Below are 25839 nucleotides of genomic sequence, written 5' to 3' on the forward strand. Positions count from 1 at the left end.
AAGGTCATTGTCCCACTGCACTCACTCATTAGACCCATTATAGAGTCATAGGTAGGTACTAGGCTATCTGCCCTTGGGCCTATACAAGCCCAGTCAAATGGTACCCTGGCTTTTGCCACCCAAAAAAATAATTTTCCTGTGCCACTGTTGAGCAGAGCCACAGAAGTGATCCCCAGGGTGAATTTTCTATTTCCCATCCAATCAAGATTTTTCTCGAGTGCTAATGAGGAGCTTTGTTATAGATAGGTAGCTTATTCGAGAGTATGGGTAGTCTCTGGGAAAATAATCTATCCCTCTGGCATGTTCTGTTTATTGTGGTGACAAGGTTTAGGTCCCTAGAGTGTGTAGCTTGGAGGGATTGGGATTTCTATAACTGGAGCATGTCCAACAGCTCTGGGTTTGACATAGATTTGTACGTTAGGCAGAGATCACCTCTGAGTAGGCGATATGCGACAGAGTAAAGCTGGAGTTTTTTGATACGGTCTGCGTAGGGCATCTGTTTGAGGCCGGTAATCCTCTGTGAGGTATTTCTGTGGCCTTTCCAGTTGTTGTACAGGTCTTGTGATGTACATACCAAAAGTGGCACTGTACTCTAGAATGGGTCTGATGAGTAGAGGGGAACAATGACCTCTCTTTTTCTGGATGAGAAACCTTTTGTGATGGTGTGCCACGTAGAAGAATTTCCCGATTACTGTGGCGATGAGATCAAAGGAGAGACTACTGTCCACCTGTGTCCCAAGGTCTCATCACACTTTCAGTGTTAAGCATACTACCGCCTATGTTGTAGTTCATGTGTACAGAGTTTTTATCAAAGGGGATGACAATGCACTTTGGCTTTGACACCAGGCATCTGTCTCAGTGAGGCCCTTTTGTAGGATGTCCACATAGTTAGGAGTTTCGATTACGGCTCCTAAATTTGCAGTCATCTGCAAACTTTGCTAGCCAAAGACCTTCTGGGTTAACCTGTACTTCAGAGAAGTAGATACCAAACAGGAGAGGACCCAGGACTGAACCCTGTGGTACTCCACTTGTCACTGGTCTGAAGTCAGATTTGGAGTCTACTTTCACAGTGTAGGTTCGGTCAGTGAGCCAGTTGGCAACCCATGTTGTGACACAGGGATTTATACCTAGTTTAGTGAGTTTATCTATAATTCCAGAGTTGGGCATGGTGTTGAAAGCCTTGGCAAGATCTAGATAGGCTGTGTGAACCACCTTACCCTAGTCTATGGTTTTGGCGACTGCTTCAAAGTCGTCCATCAAGTTTAGGAGACATGATCTGCCTTTTACAAACCCGAACTGGGTGGGGTCCAGAGTTTGAATATTACCAATGTCTGTTTTATAAGTGCCATGATGATACTTTCCATGACCTTGCAGACCAAGCTTGTCAGGCTAATGGGGCGGTAGTTCCCAGGATTCGTGGTGGCCACCCCTTGTGGAGTGGGATAACCATTGCTGTGCGCCATTCAGCAGGCACAATGCCTGAGGTGAGGCTATGATTGAACATGGTACTTGGGGAGGGTGCCAGTTCATTCTGTAATTAGTGTAGAATGCAGCCAGTCTGGTCCCATGGATGCTGTGTTCTTGGCTTTGGAGAGTGTGTTTTTTACCAGTGTAGCTGTGATTACAGAAACTTTGCATTCTTCTGGCATAGAGATGGGCCCTTTAGGGGGTGAGAGGGGGGTAAAGTTAGCACTGAACCTATCTACCAGGATGTTGACAATATCAGTTGGGTCTATATATTTAGTGCCATTGTGCTGCAACTCGGAGCAGATCTGAATGTTGCCATTGAGATTCTTGACATAGCTATAGAATGCTTTGTGGTTGTCTTTAGAATCAGTGGCGATTTTGTTTTCGTAACTAGCTTTGGAGGATTTTATCAGGGATCACAGCTTCTTACTGAGGCTGACCATGGAACTCCTCCACTCATGGGATTTTACTCTCTTTTGCAACAGTTTCTTCATTCTGTTGTATAGTTTATGGCAGGGGACCACCAGATTGGCCTGCTTTTTTGGAGGATAGCGTCTTGGTTAGGGATAGCCCGATCCATGCACTCGTGTAAGTGCTTATAAAGTGCAATTGTGTAAGATTCAGTAGTCGTAACTGTATTGTCCATCTGCATGGGTGTCATGGAGTTCACCACTTCTGTCCAGAATCGGCTTTGGAGAAATTTTTTACCGTGGTTTCATTAATGGGGGGTGGGGGCAGGATGTGGATATCTAGAGCGATTAGCTTATGGTTGTATCGGACCAATGAGGCCAAGACTTCAGGGGTGGAACACCACTCACTCATGTTGGTAATGACTAGATCTAGGATATTGTTGCCCCTGGTGGAGGTGTGAATAAGCTGATCCTGGGCATTGTAGTTTATGAATTTCAGAAAGCGTTGAGCGAAGGTGTTGGTACAGGAGTAGTTTTTTCAGTTAATGATGGGGTAGTTGAAATCTCCCATTATTAGGGTGTTTGGTTGAACCTTAATATTTTCCAGTACATCAAGAAGAGAGTGGGAATTCTGGGGCATGGTGGGGGATCTGTAGCAAGCTTTGCCCAGAGTTAGTTGCACTTTGATAACCTCGGATGCATTATGCAGAGCAACTAGCCCGGAGGTGTGGATATCCTTAATGAATATGGACATACCTCCACCTTTGATGTTCCAGTCCAGGTTATATGGCCGAAAAGTGCGGTACGAGTTACAGCCTGGTAGGGCAGGGGTGCCCTCTGGAGCCTTGAACCAGGTCTCAGGTCACTGCACAGATATAGATGTTCTCCATTTTAAGGAGTGTCTTGAGTGAGTGCATTTTGAGATTTAGACTTCTGGCATTGAGTAGCATCACCCTGTTTTTGCTTGCCTGTTCCTGTGGTGAATTTGTCATTTGAACCTTGCCTAAAAAAGCACTATAGAGGCAGCAAGAACCTTAGCCAGTATCTGGAATCCCAGGGGTGACAGGTGCAGGCCATCTCTGGCAAAGCATTGGGGTCTGTCGACCATGTCATCCCAGGCAGATACTGGATCCCTTTAGAATGACACCAGAAGCTTAGCCAATTGTTGAAGTCGATCATTTTGCCCTTGTACTGCGGTATCATTCTGGGTAATGGCAGAATGCTACTTAGGGCTAGGGTCATACCTGCCTGGGCTACAAGATCAGAGAGCTCTTCCATGTCTCTCATGTAAGTCCAGGGTGGTATGTCTCAGGTCGTTCACACCAACATTGACAATGACAGAGTCACATTTGTACTTGGAGTGACCCGAGTGCATAGGTTATGCGGCGGATCCTGGCACCAAACAGGCAGCAGACAGTAACCTTGTTTAGCCTAGTGAGTGGGACATCAGTGTGCCCGACTATAGAGTCACCTATGACTAGTGTGTTGGGTATGTTGTTTTGCCTTATTGGCTGTGGTTGAGTGGTACACAGTCTGCAGGCTGTGTCATTTGGGTTGTGTTGGGGTTGAGGTTGCTTGCACTTCTGCTTTGGAGGTCTCTGTTGCTTGAGCAGATTATTACAGAGAGCCTCCGCGAATGTTTTTGTGTTTCTATGTGTGGAGTTTGGTGGTGTAGATTTAGTGATGCTATGTGATGAGTGTGCTGCAAGTGTTTACCTTCTCCTCTTGACTGTCAAGTTCAGTCTTGGTTGGAGAGAGCTTTACCTCTGGTTTGGCTAGATAAGTGCATCTCTCACAGGTAGTAGCTTTGGTGGTAGGAGGAGAGGGTTGTCTGTGCACGAGGCAATTTCTACATTACCCCAAGATGCCCAGATTCATCAGACAGACAGGAGAGAACACTGGGAGCTGACCCTTGGACATGCCTCAATAAAAACTATTTTCCTCTAGATAAGTGAGGAAAGTGAGTACAAGAGCAGTTTTTCTCTAAGCAAGTAAGGAAAGTAAGTACCAAAACTATTTTCCTCTAGGTAATGAGGAAGGTTGAGTGCTGTAGTAATTAGTAGCTTATTTAGTGCTTACAAGTTCTGAACAAGTGCTGATCACGAATAAGCAAATTCAAGTGCTAAAACTAAATCTGTATCTGGACTATACTAGTTACAGGAAACGTGGGAAAAGTGCAAATGCAAGCTTTTAAATCAGAAAGCTGAGATGGAAAAACTACAGAAACAGACAGAACCACTCCTTATGGGTTACCTAGTGCTTACCACTCCCACTGATAAGCTAGAAGGCTTCCCAAACACAGAAAGCTTGGGGGGGGGGGGGCTCAGAAGCTTACATACAGTCCTGGATACAGCAAATCAGAATCTGGACTATACTAGTTACAAGAAAGGTAGGAAACAGGCTTAGATTTTTTTTATATACAGAAAAGTAGCTAAAACAGCAGTAAAAACAATTCAAAGGCAGTGCAAGCTAGCACACTTGAGTATGTAGCACTGTTAGACCAAAGAGTTTAAGAAAATGCTGTATTTTAGTATCCCCAGTACAATTTGCATAACCAAGTGTTCCCAAAAAGATACACACTAGTGGACACGCTCAGGTTCAATGACAAACAGACCGACACCACTGCCCAGCTATAACACAACCAGGTACGATGTTAATCAACTTGTTAATTAATATCACGGTTTCAAAATACATAAATTACAACTTCAGTACCATGGAGAGGATGATTAGATGCTTGCAAGCCAAGTACATAACTATATGTTTGGAATCTACCTGAACTCCCACATACTCAAGTAGATGAGACTTCAGTTTAACTTCTCATCCAAAGGACGGCATACTCAAGAAGGGTACAACACCCCCACAATGCAACACTACAGCGGCAACAATCTAATAACATGGAGTCATGCAGTACACCTGGCAGCCTTCTAGGCTCATAGAGAAGTACTACACTATCTGTACTTGTAGGCTACTTTAACCCAACCAATTTCCCTTACGTAAGAATCAAGCCCTGTACTTCTGCTTGAGGCATGTATTCCAACTCCCATACACCAGCACCAAAGGGGAGTGCACTACCTGTTGCGCCACTGACAGTGTCTGATAGATTATGTTAATACATCTAAACAGCAGATGACTGTTTACTTTTATAACATTCACTATCTTATAAATAAAAGCATCCTTGATGCAGCACACGGCAGCCTGCACTCAGTACCATTTCCCCCCCTTTCCTGTAACCAGTCTTTATGATTCTGAACAATTTTTTTTCCATTTGAACAGTTTGATGCCTTAAAACACGTAGCCTACTGCTACCAAAAAACATTACGCTGGTAACTTCTGTACTAGCAGGGGTAGAGAGAGATGGCAGCCCCCCATCCCACAAAAATTACAACAGCTACGATTTGAGGATGTTAGACATTTTTCTTTCATAACCTCTAGAGTCCTGGAACTTTCAAATTGCCAAAACTTGTGACTGAGTTTCACAGAAGCTACAATGTTGTTGTGTCTTTCGGGTTATCCCGGTTAGGGGTCGCCTGTGCAGCTTTTTGCTTTCCCAAAAAAAAAAAAAAAAAGAGAGACTCCTACCACACAGAATTTGCTTCTACGCACCTACAGCTTTTTGCACATAATTCCGTGCCCTCCATATACAACATTCATCTTTCACGTACATATTTTGAGCACAAACGTAGTACGCAAGACAGTTGAAATGTAATGCCACCTCAACGGGACTGCTCAGGGACATTTTAATGCTTTGAGCAAAACCAAAAATGGACACAATCACAATTCAAGGAAAAGCTCATAAAACCACCCCCCCCAAAAAAAGTTATATTCAAAAACCATCGCTATGCAGTTTTGAACTACAGTGGAGCTCAATAAAGACTAAGCGCCAAATGTTTTCAGAAAGTGCTCAGTAACACATCTGTTCAGCAAGTCAGAACAAGCAAAATCAGAAGGGTAATCTCAAAACTGAAGGATTCATGATCAGTTTTCTACTTTAGCTCGTGATCTGACCGATGTTAAGACTACCTCCAGAACTGAATTACAGACAAAGCAAACAATTAAAAATAGAACTAAAATCAAGGAGATATTTAGTTCAATAAGCCAGCACTCGCATTTTTACTTACGAAAACACGATCCACAATACCAGATCCCCTGTTCTGCACCAAAACAGGACTTTTGGAAATCACAAGAAAATGAATGTTCCTGTCCTGTAATCCACTAGTTTTATTTATTTTATTTTACACTGACCGGGATTGGGGATTGTCAGACTGGATACATGTCCATTTTCAGCGGAGGCCCGGGGAGAACAGCACCAACATTAAAAACATTACTCTGAAATTAAGCATGAACATTTAAAAATAAACTAGTAATAAGCATAGAGAATGCCTATTAACAACCAGCTTCTAAACTCCACAGCAATGTCCATGGAGTTCGAGGCTTCTTTAAACTCTTAAAATAAAAGGCTCAAAAACATCACCACCTTCTTCTAAAGCGTTACAAAACTCGGGAACTATTAAGGCAGGGAATTCCTATGGGCCATTTTGCGGCAATGTCCCCACCAAAAACTATACATATTTGTTTGCTTTGGCCACATTTCAATGCAGAGAGTTTCAATATAGCCTATATGGGGGAATCTACAGTCTGCACTAGTCTTTAACAATGCAAAGAATCTACAGCACAATTTATTGGACGATTATGGATACTATCAACAGTAACTACCAACTCACCATTTTGCCAGATGACCCTTTGTATGTACCTCACAAGACATCTGCAACAGCTGGAAAGGCCACAGAAATACCTCACTAAAAAAATCACAGGTGTAAAGCAGATGCCATATGCTGACCGTCTAAAAAACTCAAGCTATACTCTGTGTCATATTGTCTACTCAGATGCAATCTCTGCTCAACATACAGGCCATGTCAAACCCTGAGCTACTGGACATGCTCCACTTAAAGAAATCTCAATCCTCAGAGCCACAAGCGCCAGGGATCTAAACCTGGTCATCACAATGAACAAAACATGCTGGAGGGATAGGGTTCCTGACCCAGAGACTCCCCATACTCTGGAATAGACTGCCCATACATGTCAAAGCAATGCGCCTCCTTGGCCCTCTTCAAAAGGAACCTTGATGATTGGATGGGAGATAGGAAAATTCAACCCGGGGATCATGTCAGTCACCCTGCTAGACAGGGGTCCAGAGAAGTAAATATTGTGGGAAGAAATATTCAGGGAATTGTTATGGCTAGGTTCGTATAGACCCTAGGGCCGATAACCTAGTACCAACCAATGAACCTATGAATGAAGATTAACATCAGATCAGATACTTGCACTGCAAGTTGTACAGCTCGAGACTCAATGTTGCACCATTCTTAGAGAGATGCGATTGATAACATTTCTAGAGGAAATTCACAAGCACTCTAAATTTATTGGTATCATGTACAAGAATGTGTGTAGGCTGCCTGAAGTACAAATGAATATGAAAGACTGCCTTTGTAAATATCTCTGGCAGTGGTAAAGCAAAACAGAAAACATTTGGTGCAGGCTGGAGAAGTTGACCGCAACTGAGCTACAAAATATAAGTATTTTTTGATTATTTTAACAGATTACTGTTTTTATAATTTAATATATATAAAGCACTTTGTCTATTCAGAATCTTCAGAAATCTTTTTCTGTTTAAAAACTTTCATAGCTTGTTGTCTTAGGCTATTTTGTCCCACCCTCCCTCCCTGTTGGTGTCTTGCTCAAACTTTCATAGCTTGTTGTCTTAGGCTATTTTGTCCCACCCTCCCTCCCTGTTGGTGTCTTGCTCTTATACTTGGTGGCTTTGCAGTTGCCACACCCTACTGTGACACACCTCCCAGTCTAGTGTCATTAGCTCATTCTTCTTAATACAGAGAGAACATTTGATAAGGCCTTCTGTTCCTCCTTTTTACCTTTTCAAAAAGTAAAACAAAACTTTTTTTTTCTTCTTCGCCTGAATCTTCTTGTGTTCTGACTGTCCTTCTCAAACATATTGGAAATATACAGTATATTTCAGAGCATTTGTTATAACTGTATTTGCTATAACTGATTTAAGTATTTTTTCTGGCTTTTGAATATTTACTGCTTAGCGACTGCATCTTAGCCTGTTTACACAGCTCTGCATTCTATTTAAACTGTTTTTGTGTTGATTAACTGTTTTGCACTCTTAAAAAGTTATTTGTTGCTTAATTTTACCTGTAGGCTAACACACTCAAGTGTGCTAGCCACTTAAAAGCATTTATAGCATTTACTGTCTGTTTTTTTCCTTGTCTCTGTAAAAAAAAAAAAAAAAAAAAAAAATCTCTTGTTTTCCCACCTTAGTAGTCCAGTTTCAGAGTTGCTGATCCCTGGGCTTTGTTTTTAGTTCCTGTTACTGATCCATTGCCTTATTAGGAAGGAGGGAAGTTTCTTTGCTTACCAGTGGGAGTGGGAAGCACTGGGTCCGATTTGGTGAAGTTTCAGCCAGAAACTAGTAGTCCATTGGTCGTTTTGGGCCAATTCCTAGCTCCCTTCAGCCCCCTGCTATAAAACACGCTAAACTGTACTGCTGATCTAACCAGCATATCCTATAACTGAAAAGTTCATCTCTACTTGATTCCCAAGTAGACTATTCTCTATCTGTAAAGCCTAGCACTTACTCCTACAGTACTTGCACCTTGATAAAGCACTCTTATTATAGATAGTACCCCACCAGCCCAAAACCCACTTCCCGAGTCCTTTGAAAGTTCTTTATCTACTACTTCTAGTATGTCGAGGGATCAATTGCTAGTGTCCTCTCCAGCTCAACTGGTGAACCTGGGAATATTGAGGCAATGTTACAATTGCCTCATGTACACAGACAATCCTCTCCTTCTCCCACAAAACACAAATACATGCGAGAGATGCAACTATACGGCCAAACTGGAGGCTGAGCTCTCTCAACATAGGACTGGCAAGACCAGACAGGAGGAGAAGGCAACCACACACAATACATACCCAGTCACACATGGTACCATCACAACTTCAAATCATACACATACTCACACAAAGACATACTCGGAGGCTCTGGTCAAAAATTTACCAAAACAGCAGAGGCCACGAAAGCAGACACCCAAACAACTACCACCTCACGACCCAACACATGCAACACTTAGACCACACAGTCAGAGTGTCAAACAGTCACAGCCCTTAAGGCCAAACAAAATGCCAGACACACTTGTCATTGGTGATTCCATAGTCAGGCACACTGACGTCCCGCTCACCAGACTGAGTAAGGAGAAGGTCACAGTAAGCTGCCTGTCGGGCGCTAGAATCCGCCACATAACGCAAGCACTCAGGTCTCTCAACAGCAGGTACAAGTACGACTCAGTCATTGTCCACGCTGGTGTCAACGACCTGAGGCGTACCTCCATGGACGACATGAAAGGGACATCGAGGAGCTCTCTGATTATGTAGCCCAGGCAGGTATGACCCTGACCTTGAGCAGTATCCTACCTTCACCTAGAATGATGCCACAATACAGTGATAAGATGATCAGCTTTAATAATTGGCTTAAATTCTGGTGTCATTCAAAGGGGATCCAATGTCTGTCTGCCTGGGATGACATGCTGGACAAGCCACGCTGCGCAAGGGACGGCTTGCACCTGTCACCCTGGGCTTCGGATATTGGCAAAGGCTCTTGCCACCCCACAGTGCCTTTTTAGGCAAGGCTCAAATTCTAAACCTACCACCCTAGAACACCAAAAGGAAAAAACTAAGGGTAATGCTGCTCAATGCCAGAAGTCTCAATCTCAAGATGCACGCACTCTAGGCCCTTCTCAATATGGAGAACATCGATGTCTGTGCTGTGACAGAAACCTGGTTCAAGGCTCCTGAGAGCACCCCAGCACTAACAGGTTTCACCTCATATCATACGTTCCGCCCCAAAATCCGGACAACACCAAGAAAGGAGGGGTGTCCATATTCATAAAGGACACCCACACCTCAAGGTTGGTACGATGCATCGGAGACCATCCAGGTGCAATTAACCATAGGCAAGACTGCTCTGCAATTTGTAGCATGTTACAGGCCACCCTCTCAAACTCAGGAACCTCACATGGCCTTCCTGAAAACATTGGAGGGATAAATGTATCTCCAAACACCATCATACTAGGTGACTTCAACTACCCTAATATAGACTGGGAACACTACTCAAGCCCGAACACTCTAACCCAAAGATTCCTGGAGTTCATAAACTCAAATGCCATGGAACAACTAGTCACCATCCCCACAAGAGGTGAAAACATACTTGATCTCATCATCACGAACATGGGATCAAAATGTTCAACACCGGAAGTATACCCTCACTGGTGAGATCAGATCATAAACTAATCTCGCTGGAGGTCCTCATCCCGCCCCACCTGAAACAAAAAGACCACAGTGAAAAACTTCTCAAAAGCCGATTTCACACTTCTAAAAACTAGTGTGGTCTCCTTTAAGGCCCTGAGCCAGTGGTAAACATTACTCAAACCGCTGAATCACTTACAAATGCCTTCTACCAGCACCTACAGGACTGCATGGATCAGGCAATCCCAAACAAAACTAAGACTCTCTGTACCAAAGGCAAGCGTCCAGTCTGGTGGACCCCAGCCATAAACAAGCTCTACAACAAAAGGAGGAAGCTACTACAAGATAGAGCAAAATCCTTGAAAGGTAAGACACCTTTGATCATTATAAGTAAAAACTAAGAGCTCTCATAAAATCATCCAAGGCAAATTTTGAGAGAAAAATCGCCAAGGACTCTAAAGACAATCATAAGGCCTTCTTTAGCTATGTTAGAAACCTAGGAGGAAACTCCCAGATATGCTCAGAATTAGTTCAAAATGATGTGAAAATTACTGAACCTACACACATTGCTAACATACTGGCTGACAGGTTCAGTGCAAACTCCCAAAAGGAGAGATCTATTCCAGAGGATTGTAGCCCCCAAACATCTCCAACGCCCAGGTGAGAACTGCCCTCACTAAGGCAAAAAACACAGCATCCATGGGACCGGATGGTGTCCCCGGCTGTGTGCTTCATGAACTCAACGAGGAATTAAACCCACAGTTAGGACAGCTGTTTAATCTTAACCTCACCTCAGGATATTACACTCCAAGGAGTGGTGGCGACTGTGGTCCCACTTCATAAGGGCGGTGCCTCCACAGACCCTGGAAATTACCGCCCCATTAGCTTGACAAGCCTTATCTGCAAAGCCATGGAGAGGATCATAATGGAACTCATAAATAAAGACATAGGGAACTTGCAGACTTTGGATCCAACCCAGTTTGGCTTTGTCAAAGGCAGATCCTGCCTATTAAACTTGGTTGACTTTTGAGACAGTCACCAAGGCCATTGATGAGGAAAGGCAGTCCATACAGCCTACCTCGTCCTGGCAAAGGCCGACACAATACCCCACTCAGGTATCATCGAAAAACTCATCAGCTTGAATGTAAACCCATACATCACAAGATGGGTTGCAAACTGGCTAAGTGACAGAACCCACAGGGTCAGAGTTGCTGGAGCCATGTCAGACTCAAAGCCTGTCACAAGTGGTGTCCCACAGGGCTCAGTCCTGGGTCCACTCTTGTTCGGCATCTACTTTTCTGAAGTACAAGCAAACACAGGAGGGTTATGGCTGACAAAGTTTGCAGATGACTGCAAACTGGGCGCCATAGTCGAAAACACATCTGACACAGATATCCTCCAGAAGGGCCTCACAGAAGCGGATAACTGGTGCCAGAGCCATGGCCTGAAGTTAAACGCCAAAAATGCATAGTCATACCCTCCGGGAAAAACAAGGTTACCCTAGCTACCATATAGGTGACAATCCACTGAGCACAGAAAAAGTCATCAGGGATCTGGGGACCCAAGTTGACAGTAGTCTTCGTTTGACACTCATGTTGCTAAAGTAGTTAGGAAAACCTTCTATATCGCCCACCTGATCATGAAGGGATTCACATCTAGATCAAGGGAGGTCATCGTCCCCTGTACTCATCACTCATTAGACCTATGATTGAGTACAATGCCCGTTCGAATGTATCTGACCAGACACCTGATGCAGCTTGAAAGGCCCCAAAGTTCCTCACCAAAAGGATAAAGGGTCTCAAAAATATGTCTTATGCTGCCCGACTGAAAGAACTCCAGCTTTATTCAGTCTCATACCGCTTGCTCAGAGGTGACCTGTGCCTGACATATAAGGCCATGTCAAACCCAGATTTGATGAATATGCTTCACCTCAAAAATCTAGATCCCTCAGAACCACAAGGGCGGAGACTTAAACCTTGACACGGTTATAAATAGAACGTGCTGGAGGGACAGATTCATCACCCAGAGACTCCCTATGCTGTGGAACAAAATCCCGGTACATGTGAGGCAGAGCACCTCGCTGGCCTTGTTCAAGAGGAATCTTGACCAATGGATGGGAGATAGATATACCCAGGGATTACTTCAGTGTCACTGCTTGACAGAGGCACAGAAAAATGATAGGCATAGTTTTTATTCAAACTAAAGGGGTGGCGAAAGCCACATAACTATGGGCTAGGCTTATAAATGCCCTTGGGCAGATAGCCTAGTATGAACCTATGAACCTATGAACCTAATACATTTCCGTGTACAAGTCAGCTAAACATTTCTCTGCCTCAGTAACTGGTCTGCAAATCCTACAACTGTAAATATATATATCTAAATATTCTATCTATATCTATATATATCTATATACCTATATCTATATATATATCTATATATATATATATATATATCTATATATATAAATAAATAAAAATGGGGGGATCTGAACAAAGATATATTGTTTCAAACACCCATAAAGTTAGCAAAAACTACATAAAGTTAAAACACTGCTGCAGCTTCTTTATCAAGGTTACTGTCAACTTTGGCTAATCAAGGATGTGCACTGAAGTTGTAATGTTTTCAAGACAACATGGTCAAGACTGTAGTCTTAAAGTACAATATTACAGGTGCCAGTTAACACATTTTACAAATTCAACATTTGCCACTAAACTCTGTCCATTTTTTTAAATGTCTTAACTAGCTTGGTGTACCAATCATGAGGGTGTATTGTTTTTGTTGGAAAAAGAACGTTAACCACAAATCTCATTCCATTTTAATGACTTTATTGAAAATTTCCAAAGACAAAAAATGCAGCTTAGAACTGGATCACCTGGCCCTGTAAAGAGAAAATAAGCATCATCAGTAAAGGTAAAAAGGACTTGGTTTTTAAACACAAACTGGTCTCCAATACAACACCTTTGAACTTGCCAAAGCAAACAGTGAAACTAAAAATAACTTAATTTGATTAAAATGCACACATGAAGACTAGCTTCTACGTAGCCATCTACGGAAAAAACCTTTACATTAACTACTTTGACCATGCACAGAAGCTAAACATTGTGATGGAACAGTTTCAAATGCTTCACTATGCAGTTGGACATTCACTTTAAGCAACGTGAAACACCCAGTGTGGGGTGAAAGAAAAAAAATGCCCATAACATACTGAAATACCAAGAGGTACACCTGCTTAAGTAAAAGCCTGACATCTGTTATCATAAAGCAAGTTACCTTTCTCTTCTTGTCTCCTCCCAGCTCAAAGTGCTTGCATCTCTTAATGGCCAGCATTCTTTTGGACCTGCAGTTCGGCTCCACACACTCAAGTCTCAATACAATTTTTTTTGTGGTTTTAGCCTGAAAAGGTGCAATACAAAACGAGCTCTAGTCAAGCAAAAAACTGCTTCAAGGAAATGAGACATGCACTCAATACATTCCTTCATTACTTATGAAACTCTTTGTAGACTGCCCTTTTGTAACTGGGCTACATAAAGTTAAACTTCTTTCAAAGTATTATTCGTCACAATACACACTAAAGGTTCAATAGAGTATTGAACTGTGAACTGGGAAATTTGACATTTTCACAATGGGCTTGCAAAGGCTAGCTTCACATTCTATCAACGATGTCTCACTTTTGAAATGGGTCTTCATACATCCAGCAAATTTACAGGGACCTTCCTAGGTGGATGCTAGGACATATGCATACAGCATACTAGTTTCACTTAGTACAGCTATCTTAAGCAGGAATAGGCTATAATGTCCGCTTCATTAAGACACGGTGCCTAACCCAAGAACTTGAGCAACTATAGATTAAGGGAGGTGGAAGGAGAGACATCAAGCTTGTTTACATAACAAATCGGTTGTTACAATGCATCAGACAAAACCCCCCACACCTTCTTTATCCAGAAAAAGACTGCTCTAATCACAATTTTATGGCATAGGAACAAGTATGACTTCAAGTTTATAACCTCCCCCAAACAGAAAGCTCTTGTACATGTGCACTTTTGCTAGAATGTATCACTTTGCAGCAATGGTAAGATGAAAGATGGCCACTGGAGATTTTAGAAGACTGCTTTATGCTACACTAGGGAAGATGGTAACGAGTTAGGAGACAAAGAGCAAACTGTGGAAGTCAAACAGCTACTGAAATGGGTCACAGAGGGGAATACCTTAGGACGATGAACAGCAATGCAAAAAAGACAGAATGCCAACATGGTTTAAGGGATGTAGGGCAAGACACAGGGCTTACAAGAAGAGAGTTGGAGAGAAAGTTCTGTACAAGGAAGCCAAGGCAAGAAAGGCAAAAGAAGAAAGGATCAACTGTTTGCGTATTTTGGCTTTTCCCGGTTAGGGGTCGCCACAGCGGAACTCTGGTCTGAAGAAAGGATCAATAAGGTTTTTAAAAGAATCTTTCTGCTATTAACTTAGTAAGTACATGGAAAATGTTACAATACAGACAACAGAACACGCTGACAAATGACAGGAGAAAAAGGGAAAGATTCTGAACACATTTACTAATTTTTCACAAAAGAAAGCAACAAAATGGTGCCATGTTTTTGAGGGGAGGTCAAGACAAACTGAGAAGTGGACAGACATGGAGGAAGTGCAACGGGAACTGGATGCCACTGGGGGTGGCAAAGCACAAACCTTGGGGGAGGTAAAGCACAAACACTACCCCCAGTCCTCCGAAATCCAAGTGTGGTGGCAAACCCCACCTCACCTACAGATCTTTAAAACAGAAGAGTTAAAGAATTTAACACTAGAAGAGAAAGCCATAGGCAGAACCCGGAGGGTAAGGCTGACATTTATACAGGATTAGAGTCTTTAGAATAACCCAGAGGGGTTTACGGATAGAAAAAAGCAGTAAACTGAACCCAGTTTTATGACACTACAGCTAGTTTGACAATGTACCAGGCAATGGTTCTACGCTACATGGTCCTGGTAAAATCACACCTTCAGTACCGCATACAGCTGAAGACTTACAAGGAGCAAGATAAAGGATACTGGACTGTTGAAAGGAATCTAGAGGAATGCTACCAGAAAGATCATGGGACGGAGAAGTGTTATATCACAGCAGGGAGGAGTAAAGTCATCCTGAAAAGAAAGTAAGAGGAAGGCTGCAAATTACAGGGGTCAAATACTCCAAGTCTCCAAAAATACTTTTCATAGTGAGGGCTGAAAACTCATGCAATGAACTACCAGAACAGATAACGGATGGGGAATCCACAAAGACATTTAAAGGAGTACGAGACAGGTGGAAAGAGAGAAAGGAGGGGTGTGAACTTTCAACGCTCAGCCGTTGTATGGTTAGCTCATTCGATGGCCGACATAACCCCAGTGCAGCAAAATGCCCTATCATCTGATGATTTTTAAACAGATATACCATCATCCCTATGAATCCACCATATAAAAAGGGGATGTACATTACATAAATAGCAAGTAGTTATCAATTTATGCAAATAAAGTAAACCGATAAAAAAAAGTAAAACAAAATCTATACAAATTACTTTGCTAGTGCGTACATGCATCAACTGAGACATGTTTACATGCAAAAGTCCAAATAAGGTATATGCTACATGGTTGGACTAATGTCATTTTCTATCTCTTACGACGTGCACATAATCACTATGGAATGTTAGGGAAAAAAATCTTAACTGTACCTTTTTTCGGAAAATAGGCTTCGTTTGACCACCGTAACCACTTTGCTTTCTGTCGTAACGACGTTTACCTGGTAAGAAAACACAGTTTAACTATTACTCCATACAAGCAAATCTGAATAGCATCGACTTATTGCCCAACAGCCAGCAGATGCACTACACACCAATACATGATCTCCAATTAGGGATAAAGACCAAAACAAATGCATATACAAAAAAAAAAAAATTCTAAATGAATAGCTGCACTTATGCCAAAGTACTGCTGTCAAGTTTATGCAGGCATTCGATAATCTCTGTACATAAAACTACTATCTTAACCACATTATGACAATGGTAAAAAGCAGCTTATTAGTATGACAATATTGTAATGCCCAGCCACATGCAACAGATTTACTACAGAGAAACTTTCTGAGCTACATTCAACTAACCATGAAAAAAAAAAAAAAAGTTCCAGCCACTCAACTAACCATGGAAAGAATTCCAGCCTCCCAACCCTACCTGAACTATGATCCTTCAACTAGTTGGCTACTTACCAAATCCACTGCAACTACCCTTTCAAGACTTCATTTTAGAATGCCATTAGCCCTGACTTTCTCTTCCATACTGTCTACGCTCCCTGGACGCAGCCCTTAAAGAGCTTCTTTAGCTCCGATCACTGGATATGTAATTTGCATTTTGGAACGATAAGATCTTCACAAAATAAAGAAATAGCTTTAAAAAGTTACAGTCAGTGTAGCTGGGAGCATAAGAGTGAACTTTCGTAAACCAGTTACTCTTAAGTGAATGGGATGGGTTCATTTTCCTCCGAAGTAAGCAAATATCCCAGCAGCACAGCTGAAGGAAAAATGAACTCAAGAGGAAATCTCTCATTTTAAAACTATATTGCCAACTTAATCTGTTATCAGTGATAGTCAACTAAACTGCTGCATTTATTAATTTGCTTGAGATTGCTTGTGTCTGTATTTTGTTTTAGTTAACAAAATGCTGCATTTATTAATTTGCTTGAGATTGCTTTTCTTGTATCTACATTTTGTTTTCTTAGGCTGATACTTGATACTAGGCTATCTGCCCCTAGGGCATTTGCAAGCCTAGCCAGAGTGTGTTTGGCTTTCGCCACCCTTCTTGGATTAGTTGACTGTGCCTCTGTATAGTAGGTCACAGAAGATAGCCCATTTAAGGTTAGTTTACCGTGCCTCTGTCTAGCAGTGACACAGAAGAGATCCCAGGGGTAAATTTACTCTCTCCCATCCAAACGTCAAGATTCTTTTTGAAGAGGGTCATTGAGGGGCTCTGTCGGACATGGATTGGGATTTTGTTCCAGAGTGAGAGGAGCCTCTGGGATATGAATCTGTCCCTCCAGTATGTTCTATTTATTTCTGTGCTGAGGTTTAAGTCACTGGAGTTTGTAGTTCTGATGGATTTGGATTTCTTGAGGTGGAGCATGTCCATTAATTCTGGGTTGGACATGGCTTTATAAGTCAGGCACAGATCGCCTCTGAGTAGGCGGTAAGCAACTGAGTAGAGCTGGAGTTTCTTTAGCCTAACTGCGTAGGGCATCTGTCAGAGTCTCTTGATCCTCTTGGTGAGGTACTTTTGGGGTCTTTCTAGTTGTAGCAGGTGTCGGGTAAGGTACATCCCAAATGGGGCATTGTATTCAATTATGGGCTTGATGAGTAGAGGGGCACAATGACCTCTCTATCTAGATGTGAAGCCCTTCGTGATAAGGTGGGCTATATAGAAGGTCTTTCTAACCACTTTGGCAATGTGATTGTCAAAGGAGAGATTGCAATCTACTTGGGTCCCCAAATCCCTAATTACTTCTTCCGTACTTAATGGATTACCACCTATGTGGTAATTTGTGGGCACTTTGCTTTTCCCAAAGGGGATGACTTATGCACTTTTTGGCATTTAGCTTTAGGGCATGGCTCTGGCACCAGTTATCTGTCTCAGAGACCTTTTTGGAGGATGCTTGTGTCAGCCAGCGAGTCGATTATGGCCCCCAGTTTGCAGTCATCTGCAAACTTTGTCAGCCATAGTCCTCCTGTGTCAGCCTGTACCTCAGAGAAATATATACCGAATAAGAGAGGTCCCAGGACTGAGCCTTGTGGGACGCCACTTGTAACTGGTTTAGAGTCTAACATGGCACCTGCAACTCTGACCATGTGGGTTCTATCCCTAAGCCAGTTTGCAACCCATCTTGTGACATAGGGGTTGATATTTAAGCTGGTGAGCTTATTTATGATGCCCGAGTGGGGTATTGTGTCAAAGGCGTTTACAAGGTCAAGGTAGGCTGTGTGGACTACCTTCCCTTAGTCTATGGCTTTGGTGACTTTCAAAGAAACTGACCAGGTTCAAGAGGCAAGATCTGCCCTTAAAGCCAAATTGGGTAGGATCCAGTGTTTGGAGGTTCTCAATGTCTTTAAGTGAGGGTTCAGTTCTTGGAGCTCATGTAAAATGCAGCCCGGGACACAGTCCAGTCCCATTGATGCTGTGTTTTTTGCTTTGGAGAGGGCAGCTCTCACCTGTGCATCTGAGATGTCGGGGAGGCTACACTCTGTTGGGATAGTCATTTGCTCATTTGGGGGTGGGGTTTGCACTGAACCTGTCTGCCAAGATGTTGGCAATGTCTGTGGGTTCAGTGTTATTTTTTTGTCATTTTGCACCAACTCAGAGCATATCTGGGAGTTTCCACCCAGGTTTCTGACATAGCCAAAGAAAGCCTTGTGATTATCTTTAGCGTCTTGTGCAATTTTTCTTTCGAAGCTAGCCTTAGATGATTTTATGAGGGATTGTTGTTTCTTGCTAGTACTGATTAGAGTTGCCTTCCCTTTCAGGGATTTTGCTCCATCATGTAGTAGCTTCCTCCTTCTGTTGTACAGCTTATTTATGGCTGGGGTCCACCAGACAGGTCTCCTGCCTTTGGAGGAGTGTGTCTTGGTTTTATTTGGGATAGCACGATCCATGCATTCCTGTAGGTATCCATAGAATGCGTTTGTAAAGGATTCTGCATTTTGGGCCGTATTTTCCACTGGCCCTGGGGCTCTAAAGGATTCCACCTCGGTTTTGAGAAGTGGGAAGTTTGCTTTTGAGAAGTTTTTGACCATGGTTTCCTTTGCTGGGGGTGGGGACGGGATATGGATGTCCACAGTGATTAATTTATGGTCAGATCTTACCAATGAGGGGTATACCTCTGGTATGGAACATGAGTCCCCATGTTGGTGATGATCAGGTCCAATATGTTTTCCCCTCTTGTGGGAGTGGTGACCAGTTGTTCCATAGCATTTGAGTTTATAAATTCTAGGAACCATTGGGCTAGGGTGTTGGGGCTTGAGTAGTGCTCTCAGTCGATGTTTGGGTAGTTAAAGTCACCCAATATAATGGTGTTTGGAGAGACCTTCATATTCTCCAGTGTATGGTGGTCTGTAGCAGGCTACAAACTGGAAGGCAGTTTTGCCCACTGTTAGTTGCACATGGATGGTCTCAGATGCTTCGTGCAGTGCCACTAGCCTGGAGGTATGGGTATCTGATGAATATGGATACCCCCCCTCTTGTGGTTTGGTCCAAGTTTTGGAGCCAAAAAGCATGGTATGAGGTATAGCCTGGTAGTGCTGGGGTGCTCTCGGGAGCCTTGAACCAGGTTTGTTACTGCACAGATATCGATATTCTTCATACTGAGGAGAGCCTCAAGTGCATGCATCTTGAGGTTTAGACTTTGGCGTTGAGCAGCATTACCCTTAGTTTCTTTTTCCTTGTGTTGTCTAAGGAGGTGGGTTTGTCTTTTGAGCCTTGCCTAAAAAAGGCACTATGGGGGTGGCAAGAGACTTGGCCAGTTTTCGAAAACCCAGGGGTAACAGGTGCAAGCCATCCCCAACGAAGCAACGTGGCTTGTCAAGCATGTCATCCCAGGCTAACAGACGCTGGATCCCCTTTGAGTGACACCAATACTTTAGCCAATTGTTGAAATTGATCACTCTGTCTTTATACTGTGGTATCATTCTTGGTTAGGGTAAGATGCTACTCAAGGTCAGGGTCATACCCGCCTGGGCCACATGATCAGAGAGCTCCTTTATGTGTCTCCATGTAATCTAGGGAGGTACGTCTCAGGTCATTCACACCAGCATGGACAATGACGGAGTCATATTTGTACTTGCTTTTGGAGTGACCCGAGTGCTTGTGTTATGTGGCGGATCCTGGCACCCGACAGGCAGCTTACAGTGACCTTCTCCTTGTTCAGCCTGGTGAGAGGGACGTCAGTGTGTCTGACAATAGAGTCACCTATTACAAGTGTATTAGGTGTGCTGTTTAGCCTTAAGGGCTGTGACTGTGTGGCACACTGACTTTGTGAACTATGTGATATTGTTGTGGGGTAGCAGTTGCTTGGATGTCCGCTTTGGAGGTCTCTGTTGCTTGGGCAGATTTTTATTTAGAGCCTCCGAGTATGTTTTTGTGTTTGGTTTGTTGTTGCGATAGGTCTATGCGAGACTGGATTTGTGGTGTGTGTGATCACCTTCTCCTCCAGACTGACCGTGCCAGTACTATGTTGAGAGAGCTCAGCCTCCAGTTTGGCTATATAGTTGCATCTCTCACATATATTTGAGCTTGTTGGGAAGAGGAGAGGGTGGTCTGTGTGCAGAAGGCAGTTGTAACATTGCCTCAAGATTCCCATATTCACCAGCTGAACTGGAGAGTAAACCTGAAACTGACTTTTAGGCATGCCAGAATAGTTTAAGGAATTACTTTTGGGCATGCCAGAATAGTTTAAGGAATTACTTTTTGACTATCAAAAAGGACCAATAGGGAGGAACCAAGTACTTAAAGGGAGTATAAGAGGGTGTAGTGCTTTAGTTTATTAGTGCTTACTTAGAAGACACTTATCCTACCTACTGCTGGGTTTTTAGAAGGAAAATAGAGTGCTTACTTTGAGATTTGGAACAGTTCTAAGGGAAAAGTGAAGAGAAGACTTTGTGGAGCCGGGAATAGTCTAAACCTGATTAAGCAGCGCTGCCCGATGCTGCGCTATGCGCATAAACGTGCAAAAGAGGGGGATCACGGAGTTTGGAATTGATCCAAAATGGCCAATAAAACTACAGTTTCTAGGCAGTAACCACTCCCACAGGGACAGGCAGGCTGTTCAGTGTTTACCACTGATCAACACAGAGACTTCCCTTTAGCCCAAGCAAGCAATTGCCTCCAAGAAACTTACAAACAGTTCAGAACAGCACATCTGTAACTGAATTTTTTAAATTTCAGAAAGTGGGGAAAAAAGCGAGATTTTTTTGTTTTGTTTAAAGATAGCAGATATACACAAGTAGCAACAAGTCAGAACAGTGCAATAAATGACCCCACACGAGTACTAGGCCAGTGACAGGTAAAATGCAAGTTTTAAGAAAAAAAAACGATTTTAAAATAAGTGCAACACAGGAAATGCAGTAAACAGGCTCTAGATGTGTTCTAAATACAATTCCCAATACAGATATCAAGTTTAGCAAGCTGGAAAATGCCAAAAAGTAGGCGGCAATGCAGAAATCTTAAATAATCTGAAGAAAAATACTTAAAAATCTCAAAAGTGGCTCCTTTCTTCTCTCAGCATTTTCTCCTCTTGGTGGGTGCTTCACCAACAGCCAATGTTTTACTGATAGTTAAAACTGTAGTGCTGTTATATGCTTGATATTTCTGGTCACCATGTAGATCCTGTTCAGTTGGCTTCATAGCGGGGGTTGTCTACCCTCTTCTGAAGCCAGCCTTCCAATGTGTGAGGCACAGCTTTTTGGGTTATCTGAATCCCAGAGGCAAGTTTTCCTTTATAGTACAGTAGAAGTTACAATTCTGTGAGACAGCATCAGTATCTAGTTGCTCTTTGTGGCCCAGATGTGACTGATTTAATAAACATCTGGACAGAAATCCTACATCTGGCACTTAATCTGATATCAGTGACAGTCAACTAAGCTTCTGCATTTATTAAATTTGCTTGAGACTGCTCGCCTTGGGGACTGCATTTTGTTCTCGCCGTCCCTCAGTGATGTCTTGTTCTTATACTTGGCGGCTTTGCTATATATACACACACATTCATATAGACATATACATACACACACATACACATGATATATATACATATATATATATATATACACATATATATACGCATACATACATACACACAATATATATATACATATATGTACATATATATATATATATATATATATACACACACACATACACACACATATCTATCTCCATATATACACACAGATATATTATATATATATATATATATATATATATATATATACATATACATATATATATATATATATATATATCTGTATCTATCTATATATACACGCACATATATATATATATATATATACATATACATATATACACATATATATATATATATATACACACATATACATATATATACACATATATACATATACATATACATATACACATATACACATATATATACATATATACATACACACACACAGACACACACACACACACACACACACACACACACACACACACACACACACACACACACACACGAGGAACCGAGGCAAGCATTGAATGGGATGACTCAGATTCCTTTGGGTCTGGAGACAAAATTTTAGCCAGAGCCGATGTTCAAAGCAATCTCTTCACCACCTGCTCCACATCATCAGAAACTCCTGGAAGAACAGGTGGACAAAGAAGATCTGCCTTTATTAATAGGAGATCTCAGCAGAGATATTGGCTCCAATAAAGGAGACAGACTCATCAATACTTCTTATTCAGCGCCAAGAGTGTCTATAGAGCAGACAGAAGTTCCAGGTCTATTGGAGTAGAGAGCCCTCTGTTCCGATGACACAATCTTTTTTGGTGGCTCCGAAACTGGAGCAGTCGTAGCTGGTCTTTTGGATGATTTATACTGGGTTGAAGAAGGGGAGGAAGATTTGGAGATCTGAGTTAACTAAAGCTTCCTGAAAAGGTCCTTTCAATAAACCCCTTGCCATCAGTTTATTCTTAAGCTCACGGAGCACCCTGCTACTAAAACCCATGACATATGGTGCAAGGGTCCTGTAAATGGACAGCACAGAGGCAATAGACGCAACTCATGTGCCCATCCGTAAGAGACATCTTTTGTGCGCATCTATTGCACTTTTTGAACCCTGACTGCATATGGTCCTTGGGTTCCTCTAGCCTTGTCTTTGGACATTATGCACCTCTGAAAACAAAAGGCCGTAATTATAAGTATACAAAAACAGTTTAACTAGACCAACAGCAAACTATAAAAGGGGGAAACTATTTTTTTTTTTTTTTTTTAATTAAGAAAAAAGTGGGAAAGAAGAATCCTCTAACTTAAAACTAATTCTGACTTCTAAACAGACAAGTAAACACGTGGGAAATGGCCATCTAACTTAAAATGGGCCGCAAGAGCCCTCCAAGTTAAATGGACTCTCTCACCGGGTTGGGAAGGGGACTTAAAACTACGGTGCCCTAATGCAGACAACACACAAACTAATACTCTAGAAAAGTAAGAGTATATAGAAAAAAATAGACCGAAAAAACGTATACTAAACCAATGAGCCAGCAGGAACAGTTCTCGATCGCTTGAGTGGCAAACGAAATCTGGGGATGTGGCCCAGAGCATCATGGAATAGGGGTTAGCCTCGAGCCACTGGAAGCTCTCGAGGCAAAGTCAGAGCAGTTCACGGCTCCGAACATAAGCAGCAAGAATTACTGTGAGATAGGACAACATATCACGGGGTAAGACAGCGATTCAGGTAGTCACCTGCTATAGGTCCCCAACCATGCAACAAGACACTCACTCCATGTTCCTAAGCACCCTGGAGAAAATTTGGGTCTAACCTAACACTCATACTGGGCGACTTCAACTACCCCTCCATTAACTGAGAAAACTACTTATGTACCAATACAATTGCCAGTTTCCTGGAATTAATTACTTCTTGGACCAGCTCGTTCTTACCCCCATTAGAGATAGCAAAATCATTGACCCGGTCATTACTAACATGAGCAACCGCTGCTCTACAGCAACAGTCAACTCCTCCCTGGTTAGACACGACCACAAACGAATCATCCTGGAAATCGACATCCCTCCCACCCCACCCCCGCAAAGATAACCACCACGAAAAACTTCACGGCACCCATGCAAATGGAGAATAGTTGCATAACCGTTGAATCATACACCAATGCACTGTACGAACACAATACACAAACGCATGGATCTCACCATACCCAACAGAACCAAGATGCTATTCTCCAAAAAAGGAAGCCAATCCGGTGGCCCCCTGCCATAAACAAACTCCACAACAGGAGGAGGAAGCTGATGCTGAATAAGGTGATGTCCCAAGACTGGAAAAAACTCCCTTATCAGCCTCAACAAAAAGTTGAGATCCTTATCAGCTTCAACAAAAAGTTGAGATCCCGCATCAAATCCTCAAAAGCTTCGTATGAAAACATAATTGCAGCAGATAGTAAAGACAACCTCAAGGCCTTCGATAGTTATGTAAAGAATCTCCACTGCAATACCCAGATTTGCTGTGAGGTACTACACAATGGTACCTCCTACACCAAACCAACAGATATTGCCAATATACTGGACGACACACATTCAGTGCCAACTTTACCGCTCTCACACACACCAAAGTACAAACCACAATACCAGTAGATTGCCAGACACCCAGTATTACTACTGCACAGGTTAAAACAGCACTGTCCAAGGCCAAGAAATACAGATTCTATGGGACCTGACAATATCCCTGGCTGTGTTCTACATGAACTACGGAGTGAACTGGCACCTCATAAGTGTACCCTGTTCAATCAGCCTCACCTCAGGCTTTGTCCCTACGAAATGGCGCACTGCTACAGTCATCCCTCTCCACAAAGGAGGAGCAACTACAGACCTTGGGAACTATCGCCCCATTAGCCTGATGAGTCTGATATGCAAAGCTATGGAATGCATTACCACGGACCTAATAAACAAGGATATAGGGAATCTTCAAACTCTGGATCCCACACAGTTTGGTTCTGTCAAGGGTAGATCATGACTGCTCAACCTGGTCGACTTAAGTCAGTCACCAGATCTATGGATGAAGGTAAGGTGGTTCCATACAGCCTACCTTCATCTGGCAAAGACCTCTGATACCATTCCTCACTCGGGAATCCTAGAAAAACTCACCAAGCTAGGCAACAACCCCTATTATTATCACTAGGTGGGTTGCAAACTGGCTCACAGGTAGAATCCACAGTGCGAAAGTAGCCGACTCCAACTCAGACTGCTGACCTGTCATAAGTGGAGTCCCACAGGGTTCGGCTCTCTCCTGTTTGGTATCTACTTTAAGTCCAGGCCAACATGAAGGGACTCTAGCTGACAAAGCTTGCAGACTATTGCAAGTTGGGAGCTATTAACTCCCCAAGTGATGTTGACATCCTACAGAAGCCTCACTGATACCAACAACTGGTGTCAGAACCATTCCCTTTGGGAAAAACCCATCTCCCACGAATTACTACATAGATGGTAGTCCACTGAACACAGGAGTTACAAGAGATCTGGGAACACAGGGTGACAGCAACCTCTCTTGACCACCACATAGGTTCATAGGTAGGTACTAGGCTATCGGCCCAAGGGCATACGCAAGCCTAGCCAACAAGGTTCCCTGGCTTACGCCACCCAAGAAAGTTATTTTCCTGTGCCACTGTCGAGCAGAGACACAGAAGTGATCCCCGGGGTGTATTTCCTATTTCCCATCCACTCAAGATTTTTCTTGAAGAGTGCTAATGAAGAACTTTACTTGACATAGATGGGTAGGCTGTTCCAGAGTATGGGAAGTCTCTGGGATAGGAATCTATCCCTCCAGCATGTCCTGTTTATTGTGGTGACTAGGTTTAGGTCCCTAGAGCGTATAGCTCGGAGGGATTGGGATTTCTTTAGGTGTAGC

At 42.7% G+C, this 25839-nt stretch overlaps 1 protein-coding gene across 1 annotated transcript in view; it reads right to left on the reverse strand.

Moving 5' to 3' along the window:
* Positions 1–13004: 13004 nt before the first annotated feature.
* The window catches only part of RPL36A (ribosomal protein L36a), a 43887-nt gene continuing 31052 nt past the window's right edge, over positions 13005–25839 (reverse strand). Inside the window, exons 3-5 of the mRNA XM_044057124.1 lie at positions 15893–15960; positions 13467–13589; positions 13005–13074 (exon numbers count right to left, since the gene is read on the reverse strand). Of these exons, the coding sequence (XP_043913059.1) occupies positions 13054–13074; positions 13467–13589; positions 15893–15960 (212 nt within the window). The 3' untranslated portion in view covers positions 13005–13053. The remainder of the gene's footprint in view (positions 13075–13466; positions 13590–15892; positions 15961–25839) is intronic.

Source organism: Protopterus annectens, chromosome 15.part0, assembly GCF_019279795.1.
Source record: "Protopterus annectens isolate FY-2018-M chromosome 15.part0, PAN1.0, whole genome shotgun sequence".
Classification (NCBI taxonomy): Eukaryota; Metazoa; Chordata; order Ceratodontiformes; family Protopteridae; genus Protopterus; species Protopterus annectens.